Source organism: Fulmarus glacialis, unplaced genomic scaffold (genome assembly GCF_000690835.1).
Source record: "Fulmarus glacialis isolate BGI_N327 unplaced genomic scaffold, ASM69083v1 scaffold15103, whole genome shotgun sequence".
Classification (NCBI taxonomy): Eukaryota; Metazoa; Chordata; class Aves; order Procellariiformes; family Procellariidae; genus Fulmarus; species Fulmarus glacialis.
This window is the reverse complement of record NW_009202416.1, coordinates 1-25,520: the sequence shown is the minus strand read 5'-3', so window position 1 is coordinate 25,520 and position 25,520 is coordinate 1. Positions and strand designations below refer to the sequence as shown.

The 25,520-nt window shown below is 39.0% G+C and overlaps 1 protein-coding gene across 1 annotated transcript in view; it reads right to left on the bottom strand.

The window, feature by feature from the left end:
• Positions 1-25,105, bottom strand: part of LOC104074221 (cAMP-dependent protein kinase type I-beta regulatory subunit) — a gene marked incomplete at its 5' end in the record, with an annotated part of 81,095 nt that extends 55,990 nt beyond the window's left edge. Inside the window, one exon of the mRNA XM_009574276.1 lies at positions 25,014-25,105. Within this exon, the coding sequence (XP_009572571.1) occupies positions 25,014-25,105 (92 nt within the window). The remainder of the gene's footprint in view (positions 1-25,013) is intronic.
• Between the last annotated feature and the right edge of the window lie 415 nt (positions 25,106-25,520).

The window sequence follows — 25,520 nt, the reverse complement described above, 5'->3', positions numbered from 1 at the left end:
TATGCCTCCTGGTGGCCTCCCCTTTGCAAACTGCACCAGCTTGGGCAGTTGGAGGCTGGTTTGGACCAACATATACTTACCGTCCCAATGCAGGACACTGCCTAAAGCCAACGGGGACAGCTTCCACATGACTTCTGAATTTCTTCCTATGCACCCAAGGGATGGCAGAACAGGCAAAAAAGAAAAAGGAAGAAAAAAAGGAAAAAAGGAGAAAAGAAGAAAAAAAGGAAGAAAAGACAGAACAAAGTGCTTTAAAAAAATGTTTCATTTATCTACCAGTCTGACAAGTCTCAGGGAGGAATGCAGAGCTGCGCAGGCAATGCTGGCCACTGGCTTTGCAGGAAGGAAGAGCAATTAGAAGCGCTGGGCAGGAAAAGGCCTGTTAGCACTGTTACCTTTAACTTAATCTTTAATCTCCTCCTATGCCTCCAACTTGTCACCACAGGCATTAATCACCTTGCAGGTCTTATAGCCGTCTCAGGCTCATTTATATTATTTGTTTTAATGGCCTCTCTCATGCCATTGGTGTTCGGTGGTGTATAGTTCTGCCCTTATTTCCTCCTGGCTGTTTTGGTCTATCAAAGCAATGTGGTTTATTTTTACACAGGTTTCCTAAGGCTACAGTATAGCCACAGGTTTCAGTGATCATACCACAGTTGACCTCTACAGAGAGTACTCCAAAACAATCCATGAAATATTATTGCTCCAAATATTTTAGAAGCCTCTGAAGTCTTATTAATATGAACACTTTGTATTTCATTAAATTTTATTAACGTTCTTAGTAATTCACGGAATGACAGAATGGCTGCACTCTTAAGTAGGATTTATTTCTTAGCTTGCAAAGAAAGGAAAAGTGATTTTCAACTATACAAAAACTGGAACATGGAAGGAAGATAATAAACTGACAAGCAAAAGAGAAAATGTCTTTGTACTCTGCCTTCTAAATCCAGATGAGATCTCAGGCTAAGTGTTCTCTCGACAGACAGAATCGCTATATAAAACTTATAGCCAAGATTTTCAAAATTAGAAGCCAAAAATCCACATTTATGGATTTTCAGAAGAACTGAAAATTTCAGGACAGTCCTGTTAAGGAAAATATAATGCCAAAATAGACTCAATTAATAAGCACAATTCTGAAATACTCAGCAAAAGGACTGCTGTCTCCTTTGAGTAGAAGCTGTGTCCAGAGTAGGCAGATCTTGTTTCTTGCGAACTATTTACCCCTGTGAAGATGCTCGTAAAAGGGACTATCTGTGAATAACGATAACAATTACAATATTCAGAATATTTACATTTAAGGTCACTTTCACTGTGAAATAGTGCCAAAAATTTTCCCTTAGAATTGAAGATCTTTTGGCTACTCTGAAGAGCCCACTAAGGATTCTTAATGCAATACAAGATATATTTTATATGGTGAACTCATTTATATTGTGAAACATTTTATATGGTAATTATTTTACAGCATGCAAAATTATGAGGAAATAACGAGGAAAGTTTTGGATGATATTTTGAGAGAAGTAGTGACTCAGTGACCTGCTGGGAGAAAAAAATGGAGAAGCATAAACCTCCTTCAGTTTGATTTTTTCAGTTAGAAATAGAGATTTCTAAAAATATTGTCTACTTCACTAGCATTTTGAGGGGGAGATGGCCTAGTAGTTAGTTTTCATGCAGCTGAAAACTGAATCTGTTAGACATCCCACAGTCTGAAATTCTTATTCCGAAAGACTCAGGAAGGTATGTTTTTCCTGTTGTGAATCAGGATTGCAGCATGAATGTCTGACCTTTTATTAATCAACTCAGAAAAGAGAGAACTTAAAGGCACTTTGTTCACCATCTTTGATGGCTATAGATTGATATCATCCCAAGGTAACCTGTGCAGCTATAGATTCGCCATTAGTCCAACCTCAGTAACGCAAGACTTAAAAACAAATTTTGAAGGCAAGAATAATGAAAGTCATAGAGGTAATTGGAAAATGAGACACACTGCAGTATCTGCTTTCTCCCTTTATTTGATAACTGATATTCTAGACAAAATAAATCAATCAATGCTTCAAGGAAGCATGTTCAGTGCTATGAGGTAAACTGTTGGTTAAAATGGGAAAGTTGATTAGGAAGAAGAACTATAATGTGTTTAAGGCAATAATTTAAGGTAGATTAACAACAGTTGATATTGGAAGTGGAAGAACAAGCCCGGAGGTAATTTTAGTAAGAATATTTCAAGGCCCAGTCTTAAGAAGTGGAGATGCTGTGTTCGGAGATATTACAGAGAGTATCACAGGAAAAAAATGGATGCTTTTGATGACTGAAGTAATAAAGTTGGAATGAAATTCCGTAACCTAACATGAAAGGCCATGCATGTTGAAGTTACAGCAACAATTTCTACTTTAATCTGAATTTATTAAATCACTGGATAACTCTAAGCTACCCTTTTTACCCTTGGCCGGGAAAAAAAGCCAATCCACCCTATATCAGTATAAACTGGGTCACTTCCAAGTGAGCAAGGAAGTGTTAAAGCCATTGTAAAAAGCACTTCTGTAAATGATCTCACTTCAATATTGTGCACAATTCTAATCAACCACATGCAAAAGAAACAAAGAAACAAGATGCATTTGATTCAAAAAGATGTAGAAAAAAGGTATTCTAGGGTGGTAAGTGTAATAGAGAGCCTTCTTTTATAAAAGAAGAAAAGAGTTTGAATCATTTACAGCAGTAAAATAAGTAAAGAGCAGATATAATTTTAATTTATAAATACATAGAGATGAGAGGCAAAGGTAAAGGTGAACATCTTTAAAGATGTTGAAAAAGAGTTATTTTAACTAATGGACAATGAGGGCATGAAAAATCAACAGATATAAACATTTAGTCTGGAAATGAGATGCTCTCTTGCCATGGGAACAGTAGTGTTATGGAGCAGTTTTTCAAGAACTGTAGCCCAATAAACTGGAGAAAGCAAAAATATCTCATTTAGGTTATCTGAGGGATCATATGACTTGGTTTTCTACAGTATCAGATGGCTGAACTCAATGATTCAAGAGAACCCTTTCAGATTGTATTCCCAAGGACAAGCAAAAAGATGTTTCCTAGCAGGGCAATGAAGAGTAAAACAAGTGCAGGATCACTGTCAGAGAAGACACAGTGATTTCTGACAGCCTACTCTTGTAACCGAGACGAAATAGCTGGAAACCTCATCAGATTTGTTCCTCTCAACTTTTTAAAAGATGAGAGGCAGTGCCAAACACTCCAAACAATAACGTCTTGCCTTTATAAACAACCTTTAGTATCACTGGATATAAACCAGAGACTTGGACATCTGCTGAGCATGCCTATTGGATTGGCATCAGTGCTCTCTCCCTGGCTCGCACGGAAGGTGACGGGGTCAGGAATGAGACATCTTGTTCTTCAAAAACAATCTTCCATTTTGCCACTGGTAGCTTTCAGAATCCACCTTCTATATAGCTGAAGCCTGTTTAATTTTGCCTGCTTTTGGACTTTTTCAAGCATCCTCTAGATTTCAGTTAGAGCCGGAGAATCCATCTAACTGCCTGTGTTGTGCCGAATTACTGACTGTCAGGAGATGTGTGGGGTTCAGTCTCTTGGCACCGAACAGCCATGGGTAATGCTGTATGTCCTGCTACATACTGGGAACAGATTGTCTGAGACTACTGTAAGAATTTCACTATTAACGATATAGCTTGGGACTGCCTTTCTCGCTGTTCCACCAAACATCCTTCTCTAGCCTTTAATCTATCTGCTAATAAATGTTATTTTTAAACTGTACTAGCCCTCTCCATATTTTGCACATTCCCACCAGAGATGCAGCCTTTACCCAGACAAACACGCCGGATAGACAGGGAATGACAGCAACTGGGAAAGGTCAGAACCAGTGGGACAGCAAGAAAAAAGGTGTAAGCCCCAAATAATGCTATCATTCCCATATCTTCTGAATTTCCCCCCTATTCTTCCACCCTTGCCAGGAGACAACCCTACTTGGCATAGCCCAGCATCGTACTGGATGAGATGCAGAACGCACCAGTGCCACATGCCACAAAGTGTTTCTCCAGCTTCAACTAACGGGATGATTAAACCAAAATAGAGTTGTGGATGAATATAGTAACCGGTAAAGGCACTGGGTGATTCAACCAGGCCAGAGGGAAGGCAGGCATTTGGGTACTGGAATAAGCAGCGTGAGATCATTAACACCCAGCTGATGGATTAAAAGAAAGGAAAAGGAAATCTCTGAGCTCTCCCTGTTTCTTCCTTTCACCGGTCTGAAGACCGGACAGAAATATGGGCATGTGTAGGGGAGTGTGAGCTATTTTAACCAAAACATTTCATCCATCCCTAAATATGGTCACAAGATTTTAGATACTTGGCTTACTCTTAAACAGTAAGATTCTGAATTATCTCCAACTGTGTAGGCTGTAAAAGAAAATGCATAAACCAGCAATCCTGCAAACTCCCTAGAAACATACTCACTGCCAGTTTTTTCTCTGTAGCTGTTATATTAATCAGTGTCTTAAGAAATTAGAATGCCCTGTGATTATATCTCTTTCAAACCTAATAAGTAATGCTTTGCAATTAACTTCTACTCACTCTCCTTAATGTCATTATCTATCATCCAGAGCTTTGAGATACACCAGAGGAAAATGCCAAAATTATGGCACCATGTATATGGGTTGTATTTTCTTTTCAATGAGCAGCAAACAGCAGTATTTCAGTGGCATCTTGGTTACTCTCTTAAGATTTCTAACCCAAATGGAAAAAATGTGAAAAGATCAGCTGTTCTCACAAATATTGCCAGAAAAACATATTCAAGGGATTTTGCCTGAATCGGAACTCAAATCATTTTCCAGAATCTGGCCTTGAACCAAAACTCAAGTGATCAGCCCAGATTTCAGGCTTCAGTTTTATACCTTACCAGATATTCATATACAAGTTCATCTTTCAAAGCAACTTAGAGGCATATGTGTACAAGTGTGAGTGTACACACAGTGAGTGTGACACTGGGGTGCAGTCAATGGATTTTATTTCTGTATTTGTAAATGTATATAGTCTCACAGAAACATCTCTCCTCATCTGCCATATGAAAGTGTTATATATGTGGAATGAATGGTATAAGGTATTATCAACATAAATTTGGAATAGCTAAATTATTTATAAACAGGCTTGGTAATATCATATTTTAATTGACGAACGTTGATAAAAATGGAATTTATATTGCCTTTCAGGACTCATGGGCTAGAATTATTTTTTTTCTGAAATTGAACAGATGCCAGAAATAAATCAGAAATTGCAAAGTGGAAGAGAGATGTAAGGCAGTGCGCCGAGGGCCGGGAGGAGAAGAAAAGTGGAAAATTACCAGAATGTAAACTGATGGATTTAGGAGAGAAAGGCAGAGTGGCATCACTGTGAATACCAGGGGAATAGAGATAGGAAGGGAATCCAAGTTGACCAGAAATTATAATCAATAGTGTAAGTCAGGAATTAAAAACATCCTGTGAGTTAAACCCTGAGTTTTCAATAAAAATAACTGCAATATCCTACCAATTACCAAATCTCCAAGTGCAATAGATGGATTTTGCCAAGCAACACACATAGCAAACACGGGTGAGTCTTCTCTCGTACCTCATTCGCATTTTAGAAAAGCAAACTGTTATAAAGTTGCTTTAATATATGACTTTTAATTATGATGATTTTTCATGCCTCTGTGACTGGAAAGCTGGGCCACCCTACTACCAAGAGGCTGAATCAGAGAGCAAAGAACTAAAAAACACTAAGAAAACGAAAAGAAAAACCAGAAACTTTCAAAAATGACATTTAGGAAACTATACTGGTTTTAAAGTCATATATTTGCAAACTATGCAATGTTGCGCTGATGCAATATTATACTCCTGCATATTAAATCAACAAAAATAAGGGAAGGAAAAAGCAGACTCCGGTAACAAAAAAACATTAATTCAATCACATTAGAAATAGACTCTATTTTATGTGAGACTTCCAGTAACTATGAAAGGCAGCCAAGTTTAAACCACTCCCAGAATTTGTAAAAACTAATTAGTGACTTTCTGATTGAGTTAGTTTTACAAAAGAGCTATCTAAGAGCACAATTTAATTCTCTCCTACCAATATTTTCTGTTGTTTTGCTCCCAGTCCACAGCTCTTTTACTTTGGCTGTCAATTTAATATCGATTAATCCTCCTGCTTGTAGTAGCTCCCACTGACATCCACTGAGCTCCTCCAGATTATAAGAGCTTGTTTGCATAGATCCACTTTCAGGATCAGATACTCACTTTGTAATTTTATTCATCAACCACAACAGCAAAGGATATCCAAAAAGTGTTCAACATAGATAATGGTTACTTACCCTTCTTAATAAAAAGCCCAAAGCACAACAGGCAAATAGCACCTTTTAAGAGTCAACTATTATTAATATAAATATACTTCACAAAGCTTTCTATCATTTGCTTTCCACTGCCATTCACCCTTTCTACTGATCTCCTGCACAGACTTTCTATCAAGCTACAGATCAGATCCTACAGCTGGGTTCTCCTTCCTCCTGAGACTTAACACAGTTAGATGTCATTAATAAGTATCGATTTACATCCATAAGGATCTTCTACTTCTGTCTTAACCGTCTATCTGATCCATTAGCAGCAGTTAACTGAGGACTAGACGATGCGCTTTCGAAGGACTGCTCAAGTTCAATAGTGCTTAAAACAACTTAGGTCACAGAGCAGGAAAAAGTGCAGTTAGCAACTCCAAGTGGAGTTACCAATTTGTCTTGAACCTAATCAACCAGTAACAAAACCCATCCAGCTGCATACTACTGCAGTCATGCTGCTTTGCTGTGTCAAGAGGACCAATCCTTCCAGTCCCTACAGCAACCAGCGGTACCACCAAGCCCTCCCTTTTGCCCTGCTCTCGTGATGAGACGATGAGACTGGTATCTCAGCACTGAACGTCATGCTTTCTCACCCAAAGGGTTGCAATTCTCTCTCTTACTTCACATTCCACACACTTCGACGTGTGTAAAGGGAAAGCAGCTGTGCCATATTTTTAGCTTAACTAGTTGAAAGGAAAAGCAAAGGAAGCTAAAATCAGAAGTATTATTTTGCACTATTGAGCATACTAATGATGCCTTTCCAACCTCATCAACATTCCCATCAAAGCTAACATGTTAATTTATATTCTTCATATAGTACTAATTATGTGTACAGCAGCATGATACCCTGTATGAGGAGCTATCTCACCATAAGAGATGAAAACATAATGTTCTGATTCTGACCTCATGATGATATAAGTAGTGAATTACTCCAAAGAATACGGATTATAATAGGACTAAAATGTGGCCCTTACAGATGCTTTAAAGATCATGTAATTATGAAGGATGATAAAGAATTTTATCTAGAGGTGGTGCCAGTGATGCAAAGTTCATTTGAAAAGGCACAGGAGTAAGGCAATTCTGACTATATAACCCTTCAGTATTGCAAAGAATGGATGATTTCCATTTGCAAAGAGCTATAGAAGAAACACTACTATGTGCATTACTGTTTTCACCATCCTATTCTCCTTCAACTATACCTGTAACTGAAGTACTTCTCTAATTGAATGCACAGATACATCAACAAAAGCATTAAGTAAATTATACACATTATTTCTAATTAGTAATGACAAAAAAGGGTCAAAATATCCATTTACCAATTTTCCATACTAAACAACAGCCTGAATTTCATGAAATGTCTTGTATAGCCCCATTATCTAGAAATTTCAGCAATATTTAGCTGAGAAAAAAAAAAGATGCACTCCATAGATACACATTTTCTTCAGCTCTAATGGAGGCCACCCAGTGGCCAGGTACAGCAGTAGAAATACGTCTTCTAGGTACGTACAGGTCTTTATAAAAGGATTTGTGAGCAGAATAGAGTGGAAAAAAGATTTCTGTGCCTTACTGCTTTAGCTTTGACTTTCTCTTCCAGGTTACCAGGCAGCAATTTTGCAGCTGCTGTTAGAGACAGCTCTCGAAGAGCATTGGGGACGTCCAGCTTCAGAGCAGCCCACACACTGCTGATGCTGCTCTGACAATAAATGGGATTTAAAGTAGCATTTGCATCATCTGGAGCTGCTCTTTTCCCAGCGCACAATCAGCCTTTTCTCTCTCACAATGCAGCACGTCCACAGAAAGATTTACATCCACACAGCATTCTAAGGAGTTTTACATAAATACATATTTTGACAACTTTAAGCCTCGCCAGCTTGAAAATTTAGCTAAAGTGCTTTTAAGAGGTACTGCAGGTACATAATACATCATGTGGGGTTAGCTGAGACAAAGGTTTAAATAATGGCACACTTAAGAAATTCTGTAGGATGGGTGCAGATTCAAAATATATATTAAATTCACCTATAATCTCACATGTGTAAATAATATGAAAAGCCACTGAGATATGTGCAGTAATTCCAGTGTAAAACAAGTCGGAGATCAGCCTCAAGACCACTGAAGATTTCTCAACTACAAAATTACACTGCTACAAAGATCTTTAAAGTCAGTTGTAATACGCTGTATGAACCAACAGGTAGAAGAGCTAAGACACAATTCAAGAAGAAAAGGTCTACAAGAGATAACGCTTTTCTTGTGTTAGTTCATCTCTTGCTTTATACAAATCTCTGACCTGTTAAAGCAGACTTCTGTTTACACACTGATATAGAGGGCTTCATTTTTTCCCACACAATAAAAATTTCAAGTAATTTGTATATTTATGGCAATCTCAATTTTAGCCTCCGGGGGTTAGGGTTTGGAAGTATGTTTTTACTGCTTATATTTTCTTTGTTACTTTATACTTCTCCTTTTTAATAACCTTGAACACAGTGACCCCAGGTGGCAGATACAACGATGGCTGCTTTCAGAAGCTGAGCCAGACCTTCATATTTCATCATGAGGCTGAGAAGTCTCTGTGTCCTAACGGGAGTTCCCAGTGTCAGTCCAGGACAGCTCAGTCCCTGCTATGGGACTGGGGAGGGTTTGTTCCAAGCAGGTCCCTTCAGGATGGGGCAACAGGCCCCATTAAAGTTTTTATCTCAGAACCACCATTCCTCATTTATGCATGGACGTTTCTCTAACAACGCAGCCTTCAACTTTGCTTGAGTGCTGGCAGGAGTCCAGCAGCCCAAACCTCTATATCTGGGCTAATTCAGGCTGCTGAGAAGCCAGGTGAGGTACCCAGCACAGATCCTCATGCTGCTGCAGCCAGGCAGTTGCTTTGCCCTAACTCAATCATTTAGGTAGTTCTGTACTACCAGCTTGTCCTGTAGACATGCACAAAATTGCTTATCAAAATGACACATAGATCTAGATCCCACAGAAAACGTTAAGTATTCTCCAACACCTTGATTTTAATAGGACTTAGGCATCTTAATGCCTTTCTCCAAGCCTCACCCACCCCACTTCGCTGTTCCAACTGCCTCAACAGCTTACTGTTTTTTCTCATTATACTGCCTGGAAAAAAATTCAACTGCAAGAAGTTTACATTTTGTGACCCATAGTGTAAAACAGCACAAATGAAAGCATTACCAATGCAAAATACAAAATTAATAGTAGGCAGGCAACTTGCAGTGGCTTTTCCATCCTTAAAAACCTGTTTTATTTCACAAGTAGCATGGATCAGTGAGTCATTTCTGTTCTGGTGCGAGAGCATCTGTAAGGCTTTGCTCAGAGGCTTCACTCCAAAAGAGAAAAGCGTGCTTTAGAGTTGATGTAAACAAATTAATTTAAGTACAAAGGGAGACTTTTCAAGCTGCCACCAAAAAAAAAGCTGCCCAACACTATTTATTACATGGTACTTTAATTTGTAGCAATTGGCCATCATGTTCATGTACAACATTAATTAACTTCACGTGTGTGATTTTTAGTCTTGAGCCAAACTAGCTCTGAGAGACAAGGAAGCACAGGGTACGCCAATGCCTTTCCAGTGAGATTGCTCACCGATTGCTAAAGAGTTCCCTAATGGCAATGAAATTGTCCTGCCATTGCCAGAGGGTGTCACTACGGCACTAGAACAAAGCAACAAAACAAATAAAACAGATAAACAAGAAATGTGGAGAAGTTTAGCAGAAATAAGCTCTACGTAACCTTCGCATGAATTGTTCATCGCATCACCCGTGGGCCTTAAGAACATGGTTCTGGAGTCTAAGAACAATGTAACTCTGCATTTTCTTTTCCTCCCTGTATCTCTTATGCTCTAACATGATTTCTAACACTAAGTACTGGAAGGAAGAAAAGAACTACCTATTAGAGCTGTTTGCAGAATCTCCATCGCTCCTGCACAATTTAACCTTGCTTTTCATGAAAGCATTCTTTGAAAATGAAACTATTCTAAATGCACATTGTTCACATTCACAATAACCATGTTCATCAGGCAATTGTTTTAATAGGAAGTTGCTGCAAAAGAAATCTAAATTTTCTGACGTAATGATATATAGCCCAGGTAATTAAAAAGAGCCTACACTGAGCATATTAAAGTGAAGCTCAGATCTCAAGTGCTGAATTTGGCTAAAATCCTAAACCAGAAGAGGAAAGAAGTCCCAAAGCCAAAGAGCACAGGAAATGAAAACACTCAGAAGCCAGTGAAAAAAAAATACCTGCAACATAAGGAAGATTCCAAGGTGCACCAAATTAGTAGGTTTACTGTCTTTCTAGTCTAAATGCAATTTACTTATTACCAAAAAATGCCAGGAGTCAGATGACCATGAGCCTATACTAATACGGTATACCACAGCCAAGAAAACTTGACAGATGTTGAAATCTATGAAGAACTCAATTAGGATGTGTATGTAAGGGATCAGACATTAAAAAGCCGTGTGTTGCTAGCCCCTGCTCTAAAGATGCCCGACAGTATCAGAGGGTGGGGTGAGTGTGAAAAGGAGAGCATTAAGTCCCAGATGCCACAACACATTGCCCAAGCAATTGAGCAGCTTTATTTCAGCTGTATTTTAGTACCAGGGTAAACCAACTGATGTGGCTGAGGACAGTTTTGATTAGGAAGGGCTGTTCCTGCGAAGTGCTGCAAAGCTCTTGTCAACCTGTCAAGGAATCAAACCCTGTGTTCTAATAATAGAACAATAATTTCATATTCTTGGAAATAAGTTCTAGTCAAAGCACAGGATTTAATAAATAACAGAGGAAACATGACACATGACATACCATTAAAGAACAGCAAGTAAACTTGGGACGAAACACAACCATGTTTCTAAAAGCAAAGGAAAATCTGCATGGATGTTGTAACCATGTTGCAGAAAGCAGCTGTACGAGGAACACGGGTCAACTGCAGTGATGAAACTGTCAGGACTTGAAATCGGGGCACTGCTACAATATTTTAACATAGCAAATCCACTCTATCATGGTGAAGGTTCAGTTGGCTGTTCTGGGAATTATTAGGATGTCAAAAGACCAAAGTCTATTTCTGGATATTGAAAAGTAATTCCCATTCACCTCATAAGATAGTGATGTGCTTCTGATAGGGAAAAGAAGAGCAAACATTTCAAAGGTAGCAGCAAAGTCTTGTTACAAATCTCTTCAACAAAGAATAAAAAAAGGACAAAATTCAATTCAGAAAATATGTAAATCTGCTTGTTTGTTTCTCTTTTTTCTCCCTGACTTTTCATGACAAACAGATCTCACAGACTATCAGACATATGAAAAATACAAAGATGTGGAAACCTGAGCTGGAATTTGACTAAATGACAGCAAACTTGGTCTTTCATTGAAAATGGAGAGAGGGACGTCAGGAGGTCTAGCCTTTACGTGGACCCTGTAGTAACTGTAAATATAAAATAGACTATCAGAACAGTAAAGTGCTTTCCTATTAATGAGAATTAAAGCTCTAGATTGTGCAGTTTATTCTGCTTACCTCAATTACCATATCAATTTCTGTCAGCCTTTATTTACTCTAGGACATTCACTCACATGAGCAAAGAACTTTCAAATCCTCTGCGGTCATGATATAAATCTATTTTTTTCATGCGGTCATATCCACAAACAGAATAATAAACTAAACTTGACTCTTCAAACAGTGACAATAATAGCCAATCTTTTAGTTACTCAGATGATGCAGGATCAGGACATAGGAGTACAGGGCACAAGAAAGTAGGTTATAAGTGATCCGTAAAAGAGTTTTTATAAGAAGCCATCATTATGCACTGCTTAGAAATACTGAAGCAAATCACTTAGGAGCAAGCTTGAGTCAGCATGGCTCTTTGGGCAAGAAAACAGAGTGTTCAGTGCTGAGACACTCGTCTCATCGTCTGACCAGGAGCACTCTGCACGAAGCAAAGCAGAGGCTTGGGGGTACCATTTGCTGAGTGGTACCCCCTTCTCCGCCAGTACCTCCCTTCTCTCTAAGATCAGCCATGCCGTGCAGCACTGAGAGTTAACTGATGAATAAATGCTAAAGCAACTACGGCTTTCCTGATACCATCTAACACAGATTACAAAATCTCAGAGGCTCCTGAATAATATCCCATCCTTTGTAATTGAACTAAAACAATAGTGTAGCAAGAGACCCAATATGTGCCTATTTCAGGCGTCCAAAAATCAGTCAGGCTCCAAGTTGTAACAGCTTGGCTTTCAGGCGTACCGAAGTCATACAAGCATTTTGTTCACAAGAGATGGTTGCTGACTCTTCATTAAGTGAAATAAATTTTCATGTCATCACATTTTGCCATCTTTGAAAAAAAACCCACAATATTCTGGAGCACTTCAGAAAGTGCTGCAAGAACTAGTAACAGCAGAGAGCCAAGCTTGATCTGAAGGCTTCATGCAATGGAAAATCTGCCACATCCCGAGCTAATTTAAATTATGGATCAGTTCCCTGATTACTCTAAAAAGAAAAAACTAAACTTTTCCAGTCTGAATGTGCCCAACTTCAGCCACCAGCTTTTGGATCTCACAACAACTCTGTCTATTAAAGAGACCGTTGCTATCACTTACCTTTCCCTTCTAGATATGACAAATTCACCTTCATTCTGCTTTGTTAAACTAAATACACTCTCCACATAAAAAACTGGGAAGATGCTGAGTGCCTTAAAATAGCATCTGATGCTGTTTTCTGGATACACGCTATTACATTTTGTATTTAATGCACCACACAGAGGAGCGTGTTATACTTTCCTAATGCAAACTTCATCTGTCAACAAGCGTGTCTTCATATTGCTTATAAATCAGAAGTTGAATAAATATAAAAAATAAAATCCCTACAAAGAAAGTGATAATTTTGTGGGGTTTTTTTTAAATTTCTGAAAGCAAAAGGCAAATTGAAAACCCAATTTATTTTTCTGGCTTTTTTTAAAAAGAAAAACAGAGAGAAAAGAAATCTGATGGTGCCAAAGGGTTAAAGTATCCCGTTTCAGGCAGTCTGAATATCTGAATTTAGCAGCTGACAGTGCATGGTGTGTCAGTCTCTTACAGCTGTTCCAGTTGATTCAAAGACCATCTTTGTTTCTTGAAATCTTAGCAACTGTTAGTTTTTGCCCAAGACAATGATAGACCAGCTGTTACCTCACAAGATGCGATGTACTTCAGGTCAAAGTCTTTAGTAAGGAACTTGTAAAACAAGAACTAAATCATTGTTTGGGTTTGTCAGATTTTTTTTCATTAAAACAGGGTTAGCAGCCTAACAGTCAAATAACTTGCACTCGGTATTTCCATTAAGTGCACTGGAATGATAGAGAAATTTCATCTGGTTGCTGAGCTGAATCCTCTATTTCTATAAGGAAAAAAACACCACTAAACTTTGTAGTATTATGGATTATTTTTTGTTTGAAGGTCGGTTTCTTTCTGTCTTTCCAAATGCGGTGTTACTAAGCAGATGTCATCTTAATGGCAATGCACAGGTCTAACCATTCAGAACATAAGACGGGGATTTTCAAGAGAACCTTGCAGGAGTTAAATGTTCACTTCCCACTGTGTATCAATCAACGTGAATATCTAGTTCCTTTAAGCTCTTTGAACATCCTCTTCTAAATGCATAACTAAGCAGCTTAATCATACAGTTGATCCTCCAGTACCGGTACCGGTAATACTCCCACTTGAAGACACGTAGGCTTTCAAAGCCGTGCAAGGTTGCAGAATCAGTCACCTAATGAAGACTTATTGGAGTAGGAGTAACTGTTGACAGGTTACCTACAACCCTTCTGGGGGGAAAAATAAAAAAGGAAGCATCATTTTAAAGAGCTTTAGTTGAAATAAACCCTTGTTTGTCCATGCACAAAGACAAATTACTGCTCCCAACAAGCTTCCAGCTGCTCTGATGCAGAAGACAAAGACTTGCTGAGAAGAGTGGATGTTCTTTTATTCAACCTTTGTGTTTAATTCTGGAAAGCCTTAGGATTGAGTAACGCATTTTTAGAACTAGTGCCAGCTAATTGTTGTGTAAAGAAGCACATAAAGGCACGGTCATATATACTGCAGTGGTAGAAAGATTTTACAAGGCCTGTTAAATTCGGCAGTAGTCTTAATTTTTCTATTTTATATATAGAGAGATAAGTTTAGACTCAAGATTTTTTCATGAGCATGCATGAAAACTATTTGTGTCAGGCTTTTTTTTCCAGATCTAAAAAGGATTTATGTAAATTACTTCTCTGCTTTAACTCTGTTTTTCAGAATGGGTGACATACTGCCCATATGTAAACCACTACTTTATGCAGAATTAAAAATAACTACCATTAGGAATGGCGCCGCTAGTATTTGTGATGAAGAATATAAACTGTCTAACAAAACACTGAGGGTGAATCACAACCTCTAAAAAGCTATGAACTGACAGTATTTGTTTCTCAAGATAAAAATATCCATAAATACCAAATGTGTGTGCTTTTAGTTATGTTTAAGAGAATAACCTATCTACCAGGCCAAAAACTGACATCACAAAAAGTACATCCCTAGTACAAAGTCTGTATGCCGTCAGGCTGCTGTAAAGGGATTGATACTAAAGCAGATACAATCTCCTGATAACTGCTGAGAGCAGAACTTTGCATAACTAATTTAAAGACTGCTGCCTGCAGGCACCACAATGGTGATTAAAGACAATAATTCTTGGGTAAATGAGATGGATGTACTGGAAAATAAAGTCAGTGTTAAATTCATAGCTAATCCTTGAATGGAGAATTGGATCATTTATTTTCCAAACGGCTGTGCAATTCTACCTGGTTTCATTTCCATCTCTGCTGCCAGATGACTGTTGTCTCCAAAATCCATAACTTTTTCTAGTTTAAGTAGTATTCCTCATTGGCAAGCTTTTTTTTAGGACTGAATGTGCTTCCATTTAAACAGATGAATAGTTCCTTTGACATCCATAGCAAGTCAATGGAACAACTCACAATTAAACATGCTCTTTTAAATACCATACTGGATCAAGGCCATAAACAAGGCAAAAAAGGCACAAAGAAAAGCTGGATTGCCAGGCAGTTTACCTGGAAAATACCTTGGTGTTATGCAAAGAGGGAAAGCTTTGTTTAGCTTTTAGTGCCTTGGTTGATTTGAGAGATGAATTTCCTCTTCCTGGTTGCTTACAAGTAGAATTCAAAGGACAGGCTAATCATCTAATATGACTGATGATCAGAAAAAGATCTCCCACACGGAGAGGTTTTGCACTAGTATCTTCGGTACCAAATCTGTTCCATGTACATATAACTTGTATATACACATCTCCTCTGCCCCCAAGTTACCACAGTCTGCTGACCATCTCCTGGAGTTCCAGCACAGGTGGACATTCACGCCCCTGGAAACCTTCACAGGATGCCGCCCGCCCCGCTGTGCACCCTGCACAAAGTGCATTGGGATGATGCTGTCACCCTCCTCTCTCTGTTGCTACTCCCAAAAAGGAGGGGGAAGAAACCTGTCCAACTCTTTGGTCACAAAAAATCCTAATACAACCCAAGGAAGCCATGTTATTGACTCAACAAAGCCCTCCGCCCCCGACTCCACCATGCCTTGCTGTGCAATTGCTCTCTCATCTCTTATTCTTTCTTTTCATCTCTCATCTTCTGAGTGGCTTAGCTCTACATTTTGAACATTCTTGGAAAGGAACGTTAGCTCATTATAGAGGTATTCACGCCATCTATTTCCCTCCTCTGACTTTGTGCAATGACTAGTAAGGGAAATTAAGGTGCAGTTTTGCCATCACTTAATTTGATTTCGGCCCCTGCTGCTGCCAAAAGGGGAGGTCCTGTCCTGCCCTCTCCTCCCTTCGGCTAGCCAAAGTATTTCTGCAGCCAGGTAGAGAGTGGGAGGAAGGACCTGATCTGACTGAAAACTAACCCTCCGGCGGAGGATCACTTTTCAGAGAGCTGATCTGGCTAACCTCGGCCACGAGAGCAATAGGAACATGCAGCCGAGGTTTGGCACTCACTGTGTTACTTCCTCCTTTGGTACCCGCTCAGAATTTGGCTTAAATCAATGGTGAAACCATACCCTGAGGCTCCTAACTGAGGTGTTTTGAGCACCAGCTAACTTAGACGCCCACAGCAGGCAGAGTAAGTATCTCCCCTTAACATCCATGTGGTTTTAGCACAACGTAGACTCCTGGAGATAGAGAATTACTAATGCAGTATCATGGGAAGGGAATTTTTCTTGCCTTGTTCTGCACATTGTAGGCATATACGAGGCACAGGCAGAAGCTAGATCTGTGTATGTTTTTTAACAAAAGAGTTAAGTTACAAATGCAAAGAAAATACAGGATGTGTAATGAATATGTCATAGTTGTGGCATCCTGTTTCTAAAATATCTTGCTCCTGAATGGTGCCGTCTTAGGTTTCTTCCACATACATGAGGCTTTCCAGCTGGCCTGCAGCCAGTGCTTTAATAAAACATGGTATTATGCAGAAGTGAATAAAGCTTATAGCAATAATAATGTCCTTGAAATTCACTAATCACCAGAAGTTTCAAGAATATTTTAATATCAGATCAACAGGACAACAACTAAAATTCATCTGTTAGCTACGGAAAACCACTTTTCTCATGTTAATTATGCCTATACTGAAAAAAGTACCCAAGTCACTATTGACCTGGATAAAGAGTGTGTTTTCTGAATTTAAAGACAATAGCTAGCTGTAAAGGAGCTGCAAGCACTTCAAAAAACAACATTAGGATTTAAAATGATTACGTATTAAAGAAATGGTTTGAGAAAATAGGTATACTTTCAATAAAGGCACAACAGCTAAGTATATTTGTGTAGGAATAACCAACAGCATCAATGCATGGTGAAGATTCACTGCCAAGGTAGCATTTCTGCAGGAAAGGATCCAAGGATTCCAGTGATCACATGCTAAGTAGGAGTCACAGATACTCTGTTGCTGTGAAAAATATAAAGAAACAAGAAAGAGGTGGACCGACTGGAGAAAGTTGAGAAGAACAACAAAAATGGTCAGTGGTCTGAGGAACCTGGCCTGCAAAGGAAGATGGGGAGTATTAGATTCAACTAACTGAGAAAACAGAAGATGTGTGAAATAACAATAATCCTTCAAATAGATAAAAAAGAGAGAAAAGAAAAATGTATAAACAAACAATACACTAGCTTCCCACTACTGAGGATCCAAGAATTACAAAAATAGAGCTAAGAGACTTCTCCCATCCAAACAGAGGACAAACTAAATTATGTTCAAAGAGATTTGCCTAACCTGTTCTTAACAGAACAGAATTATAGATTCTACAATCTATTTAAGTATCCTTACCACTAGAAATTATTACCACGTGTCTAGTTTACATCCATCTTGTACAATTTAAGCGTAATTCTGATGTTTTGTCTTCAGGGGACACAGATACATGATTACTCATTTCCCTTCTGTGGCAGCCCTTAATACATTTTAAGAATATTATTGTGTCTCGATGCTGAGGAAGTCTTAATTTGGACACTAATGTCTTTCAAATAGCGTATGTTTATGCCCAGTAAGTCCCTATAGGACCCCACTTTGCCACCAATCACGGCTTACAAAACTGCCTGAATTGCAGAACATGGGTTACTTAAAACACACTTGTAAGAAGATAGTAGAACATTTTTCTGAAATGGTAACAGCAAGATGATGGTATCTACAACAACTTGCCTCCAATTTTATCTACAGTATCATAGTAGCATGTGCCCTCCACAATGTTTGGGAGGATGCTGGGAAAAGGGTAAGAATTTTTGCTTGAAAAAAACTCTTGGTTGGCTTGCATGCCCAGTACAAGTGCCAATTTTCATCTTTATATCTTGGCCCCAAAAAGCATAGAAAATAAAAAATGCCCTTTATTTTCATACCTTTGCAATACACAAGAGTAAATGCAACACTGTGTGTTGCTGTAATAAATACAGCAGTTTTGTCGACTGTTTAGTTCATTTGTTGTTGCTTTTTTTGCACCTTTATAAGAGCTCAGTATTTTAGTAAAAGCATCAAATATAATTTCCTGACTCTTGTTTCCAAAGCAGTTTCACACCAGTATACTGTTCAAACAAACCAATTTTTTATTAATCCAAGTAATAAAATATGCAAAAGTATTCTGAAAGCTGTTGTGGGCATTACAGCTGCCTGTACATTAGTAATAAAGAATAAATGCTTGTAAAAATTATGATATTAGCTAAAATGCCAAAAGTGGAATCTGGAAGCGCATGTTAAATATTTATCTACTCTCTTTACTCCTTGATGAACAAGTTTTACATAGCTTTTACATATAAATTTTACATAGCATTTACATACAGGTATGGTGAATGTTTAACCATTCCACTTCTTTATGTGGTCAGGAGGCCACCGAGCTTCTGAACAGGGACTGACAGACATGGTTCATGACTCACAGCAGAGCAGGTAGGCACTGGTGACATCCTGGAACCAAGACTGACACTCCTGCTGCTCTCAGTCCTGCTCTCTCACCCACTGGTTATGCTTCCATTATATTTCCTTCTCCTCCTTGACAATCATCAGCTTTGGGTCCAACTTCCATTCCCACAGCAGGTCACCTCTGAACCTTCTCACTGCCCCCCTCTCAGTGGCTGCCCCCATCCAGCAGAGACAGAACATCCTGTCAATGAAATGATGAAAAAATATCTTTTATTTTTATCCACAGACAGAAAATGAACAATCTCTTCCTTTTTTTCCCCCTTTACTATTCAACATCATAGCAAAGCCAAGTGGGTGTACTTGTATTCCAGCATTGCATGCTGAACCAATAAAAATTTTTACTAGTTACACTGCCAGGTTAGAAGAGATTAGGACAATCAGACTAGCCCCTTGTCACGAATTTTGACTTTATACACCATTTCACAACTAGGAAGCCTTACAGGATGTTAATCTGTTGGATATCCAAGAGTGGGAGAGGAAATAAAATGCTGCCAAGTTATGGCTGTAATTCTATCTTCGCATAGATAGAAATCATTCGCTGCCTGCTGACTGAACAAAACCAAAGCAGCAGAGAGGGCATCAGTACAACGCACCCTGCCTTGCTGATTTCTCCCATATGCAAAACTTTCAAGCATCACAGACCAAAAGAAGGGGGAAAGTTTATGCAAACTCTTAATGGCCTTCAGAATGGACCTGAACCATGAGATCACGTTGGAACCAGGAGAGAGAATATCAGCAAGGAACTTCTTCCCCTTATTCAGCCATTAGAATCTACAGCACAGGCTACCTAAGACAACGCTTTAATGTTATTAAGCGTAACTCCCCACCAGCATTCTGGAAGGACATTACAAAGATAGATGCACTTCCTCAAATATGCACTTCTGCAAAGTGTGCAATTTCATGTTTCAGTTCTTTTTATTAGGTACAAATGCCATAATCAAGGATTTTTTTTTTTTTTTTTTTTTTGCTGGGACTTCCTCTTGGATCACAGGTGCAATGAACAGCAGAGAAACAAGATGGCTTCTGCCCTCAACTGATGTTAAAGACAAACTGTTGCAAAGAACAGTTTTTATTTATAAAAAATAAATTCATGTTTATAATGCAAAAATCCCTCTTTTTTTTTTTTTTTTTTTTTTGCTGGGACTTCCTCTTGGATCACAGGTGCAATGAAGAGCAGAGCAACAAGATGGCTTCTGCCCTCAACTGATGTTAAAGACAAACTGTTGCAAAGAACATCATCTATAAAAAATAAATTCATGTTTATAATGCAAAAATCCCTCACAGTTAATGTTGCCATTTCACTGATGAAAGAGAGGGTGAATACCTCTTACCTCGCTTGTCGGTCCAGCTCCACCGATGTTTTCTCTCAAGGCTGTTCATCTTTGAACAGACTGCAGAGCAATTCCTAGTTCTCCTGGGTGCACAGCCTGCACAGAGCTGTCTTCTGTATCAGAAGTTGTCCTACGGTGCAAGGAGCTCTTTCAAAGCTGTCACACAAGAAGCTGTTTTGAAGGACTGTGCATGTGTATGTGAGGCTTCGGTGAGCACCAAGTCAGGACCAGATAGGCACAGAGCTGCTGATCTTGCAGTGATCATAACTAGCAGGTCTTCAGAGTGCTCTCTACCTGGGAAAACTGTCCTCTTGGTGGCCATCTCCACAGCTTCTGCATCATGTTAGCACACCAGTATGAACTATGCTTTTCCGAAACATCTTGCTGCCCTCACATCTGAGCTTGACTAACAAGCTCCGCTGCCCACCTAATAAAACCCTTTGAGCAGTCTCTTTCAAGAGTTTTTGAGTGAAATCACGAAGGAAGTGGAGTATGGAAGAAACACAGAACAAAGGGGAAAACTCCCATGGACATAAGCCAGCCCATATGTCATCATATGGGGTGGAGGAAAGGAGGAGAAGTTAGAGCACACATGCCTAGGGACCTGCAATGATATCAGCACTATCAAAATCCAAGCCCAACTACCCAGGCATTAAATATATCCTAACTGCGAAGTAGATACACCAAGCCTGAACAAAGTGAAAGAGCTTTGCCACACATCCCAACCACGGAAGCAAACCCCATCAAAGCCCATATGACATGAGGCTACTCTGAGAAGACTGTAACTGAGTTTGGGCTAATAACAAGACAAGAAATGAGGATGAGCCCAAAGGTAGGCACATTGACACACATCCATGTACTCTCTGCAACTCACTAAGCTGTTTAGTCCATAATTAAGCCCATCACACCCTTAACATCCCTCTTTTCCCCACAGCTCATAAATATTTACCCTGCCTGTGACTATTTCACAGGAATTTTTAATATAGTCCAGTACTTTTGTTAGATGTGCAATATTTTAATAAACAATCAAAATCAAACTATACCTATTAAGACACAATAAGAAATTAATTTTGTGAAGCCCTGATGTTGCTTTAACTTTTTAGTTAGTTTCTCATCAATTCAAAAAAATTTTGGATAATGAGTATGTGATACATCCATGTAAATTGGAGGTTTTGTTGTCAATGTGCATGTAACAGACCAGCTCTAGGCAAAGGAGGACGCACAGAAAAGATACATCAGGTGCACACATGCGGAAACACAATCAAAAAGCCACACATTCCTGATTCTGCAAATGAGAACAACAGCTCCCTAACAGTTAAAAACACATTTCCACTTCAGATAATGGGCATTTTGCCACTGGCTTTGAGAGAACCAGGACCCTACTCCAGAGTTCAATCAAGATCTTATTGAAGTCAGTGGAAAAGTCTCACGAGAAAACGGTGGACTGCCACATCACTTTGCACTGCTCTTTAGTGACTCTTGAAATGAAAATTTTGGCAAAAGTTGCTGATAACTAGCTCTGCTGCTTTTAGTACTGATGCAGTTACAGTTTCCCTTTTATTGCACTTTTCAGTATAATTTTACACCAGAAACTGTGTGTTTGTGCGTGTATGTGTGAGAGAGAGTGTGTGTGTGCGTGCATGAGATAGATGGCAACCCTTTTTTAAGCATGGCACATGAAAAGATGCTATCTAAAATAAGACTTGAACAAAACTATTTCAGACACCAGTGCAAAAAGATACTTGTTTACCTTAACTTCAGCATGACTCCTCATGCAATTAATCATACATATGGAATATTTGACACAGAGATAATATGCTACACACTGCCGTTATAAATAAGGGTTTATGTCACACGTAAGGACCTTCACAGCTGCCAAGCAGCAAGTGCAACACAAGTCACGTGGACTGCACAGCCATAGAGCAGATTAACATAAATATCTTTTCAGAGAAGGAAAAATGTAAGAATCACCCATTGTAAATGAGGAATTAAGCCCTACTAGTCCATCCTTCCCTTACCTGAACACCTCCTATATCTTGGCGAATGGTCAACCACTAAATTAAATGAAACAATGATACCGTCTTCAGTGTAGAAAACACTGAGGAAAATAAAAAACACCACCACCACTGCAGCACAGAAAATGAAATATCCTCACTTATCTTTCCACCATTCCCAGAGGACAGAACCCAAATGAAGTCATACACCACTTACTTCACTGAACTACGTATCTGCATCAACAAGACGCAAATAGGAAGTGATGGCAATGCTATGCTCCAACTTGCTGACTTCTCCACGCTTGACAAACGAAACCAGACAAGGGCAATAGCATGATCTCAAGAGTCAGCTCAGTAAAATGCAGAGAGAGAACAATTTATTCGTTCATTGCAATCCTGTCTGCAAAAGCAGAATGCTTGCGTCCTTCTGTGAGTTTCTTTTTTTTCCCAATGTCAGCAGTAGCTTACCATGCTCATCATGAGGCTTGAAAGAGGCACCTAGACACATCCTTTGAGCAAGGGAGATGGTATATAGCTGAATATGCTCCAGTGCACAACCCAGAAACCAAGAAGCTTCTAAATCTTTGGCAGCAAAGGTAGTACACATCTGGTCAAGCCATAGTTTGAGGACTGCAAAAGCAGATAGTCTACAACCCATCTGCAGCATACACATGGGAATCTGTGCACATCTCTTCACTCCTAACACATATCCATAACAGGACAGTCTGGCTGACAGAGGTAAATGGGACATGGGGAACGGAGAGGAGAGACCATGACCATGATGTACAATCAGCACAGTGCAAGAAAAAGCACTTTTCCTTCAGTTTTTCTCTCTCACCCTACTTCGATAACATATTACCAAAATTTTCCTTTTCCAGCCCTAAAACCTACCCTTCCGGTGCCTGTCATGTTAGCATGCCGAAGGTATAATTAGGATTTATAGCAGTTCTGTGCAAGAATTCTCTGCTGTGGGTGAAAAAGCTAGAAGAAATGTGCAAAGTTAATCCTCTTCTAATTACTCCAGAAATCTGCATGCTAATGTGATATCATAATAATTGGGATTGCAAACTAATTAAACTGTGTAAACGCCTGCAAGAGGGAGCAAAATTTGCACACTTGGAATGTGCTTTGACTGAAAACATGTGAGTAGCCCCACTGAAGGACTGTACTGCTGATGTTCTGCCAGTACTAAAAACGTCAGTGTAGACAAAGTCTTTGTCCTTTCTAACCACAGAAGCACAGAAAAGTAGGGTTGGCAAGGACCTCACAACATCACTTAGCCTATCTGCTGCAAGGCAGGACTGACACTACTTATGTCATTCCTGGCAGACTGTAGTCTAATCTGTTGTTAATGGCCTCAAGTGGTGGAGACTCCACAACCTACCCAAGCAGAGACCTTTTCCTAGTATCTGACTTGACTCTTTCCTACTGCACTTTAAATCTGTTACTCTTTACCCTTTGGCACACACAGCAGCTTATTCCTCATATACCATTATTCATATACAATTATAAGCTATTATCATGTCCCTCTGCCCTTGACTTTTTTTCTGCAGGCCAACCAATCCCATTCTTTCTTCAGAATTGATGCTATCTAGAGCTGTGATCGTTCCCATTGCTCTTCCCTGAACTTCCTCCAACTGTTTATTCTTGAAGTGCTGTGCCCAAAACTGGACACTGTGTTCCAGCTGAAATATTTCCAACACCAGGGCATGTCTTGCATGTTCTCCTGTTTAGATACCCCAGTAAAACGTTAGTATTTTCAAAACAGCCTGACATTAGTGACTAATGTTCAGACCATGATTCACAAAAAGCTCCACACAGTTTTTCAAGGAACTACCAAAACTGCAGAACCGTCTTATCATTATAAAGGTATTCTTCCTGCATAGGAAGAACAGTAGAAGTACACTTCTCTGCACTTTGCTCACTGACAATCCATCCTGCTTTTACTAGAACGTTTCTACAACCTGCCAGCATAATTCTGAATTCTAGCCTTGTCTCACAGTGTTTTAGCAGCCCTTCCCATCTTCATGTCATCTAAAAATTCAACATTTATACTTTATTTCACCACTGAGGTCATTAATGACAGTAATGATGAAAACCAGACCAACCCTTCACACACTTCGATATATCTTTCCATTAGAATAATGGACCATTGATAACTGCTATTTGATATGGGTATCCAATCAGTTCTGCATAGACTCCATAGTAGTTTCACTGAAGACAGGTTTCCCTTGATTGTTTATGAAACTGTCATACACATTAACGTCAAAAACGTTAGTAGAAGTCAAGCCGTTTGGCCTCTGTTGTGCCTTCCCTAAGTACAACACTTCCTACTCAGTTGCAAAAAGACATTTTCAAGTTTTTAAAAGTCACACTGGCTGCTACTGAACTCCTTGGTCTCCTTCAGGTGCTTACACATAATTGGTTTGTTCCAGTTTTAAAAAGAACAAAATAATTTACCTGTAATTCTCTTTTACCTCTTTATAGACATTATGCTTTTTCTTTCCCACTCTTCCAGCACTTGACCTGTCTTCCCCAAGCTCTCAGAAGTAACTACAAATGCTTCTGAGATTGCTTTAGCCAATTCCTTAAGTACCCTAGAATATAGTTGATCAGGCACAGCTGATTTGAACATATTAAATATGTCTGAATACATTCTATCCTGTTCTTGCCCTTTTTTAGCTTGTGATTTTACCCGTAAGTGTGTGTGAGGGTGCACCTAGTATGACCCAAATGCATCAGTGAGACTAGTTCTGATCCCCAAGTTAAAATTTTATATAATTTCTTGTCCTCAGGTCAAGCTATAGATTCCTTTAAATCATAAAGCACCTCATACCTTCGTTCATTGTCATCAAGATGAGCAAAGAGAACGTTCTTGGAGATGGCCTTTGCCAGAGCAGTCATAGTTTTATAGTCCTTTGGAATAACCTGTAGAGAAAAGAAGGAAGGGTAATTACATGCCTGGTTGTATTTCTTCATAGGTCTTGAAATCTATAGAAAATTCCACTATTCAAGATAATGGATGCAGTTTGATTTCAAACCAGGTTTAGGCTATAATATAAAGCCACTAGGAAAGTAATTACAGTTTTAATAATGTGAGGATAAGAATTTATGTTCTCAATATGACAAGCAGAAAAGAAATATAAGATCTAGGATGAGTGCGGAGAAGGATATCCATAAAATACTATAATTAGCAGGTACTGGCAGCTATATAGTCTCCTTTCAAATCTCTTGGACTGAGGAAAACATGTTTCATATTCTTCTTCCCCCACAAACAATATCAGAAGCAACCTAGTTTTAAAACTAGGGAATGACCAACATTTAGAATCATAGAATCATAGAA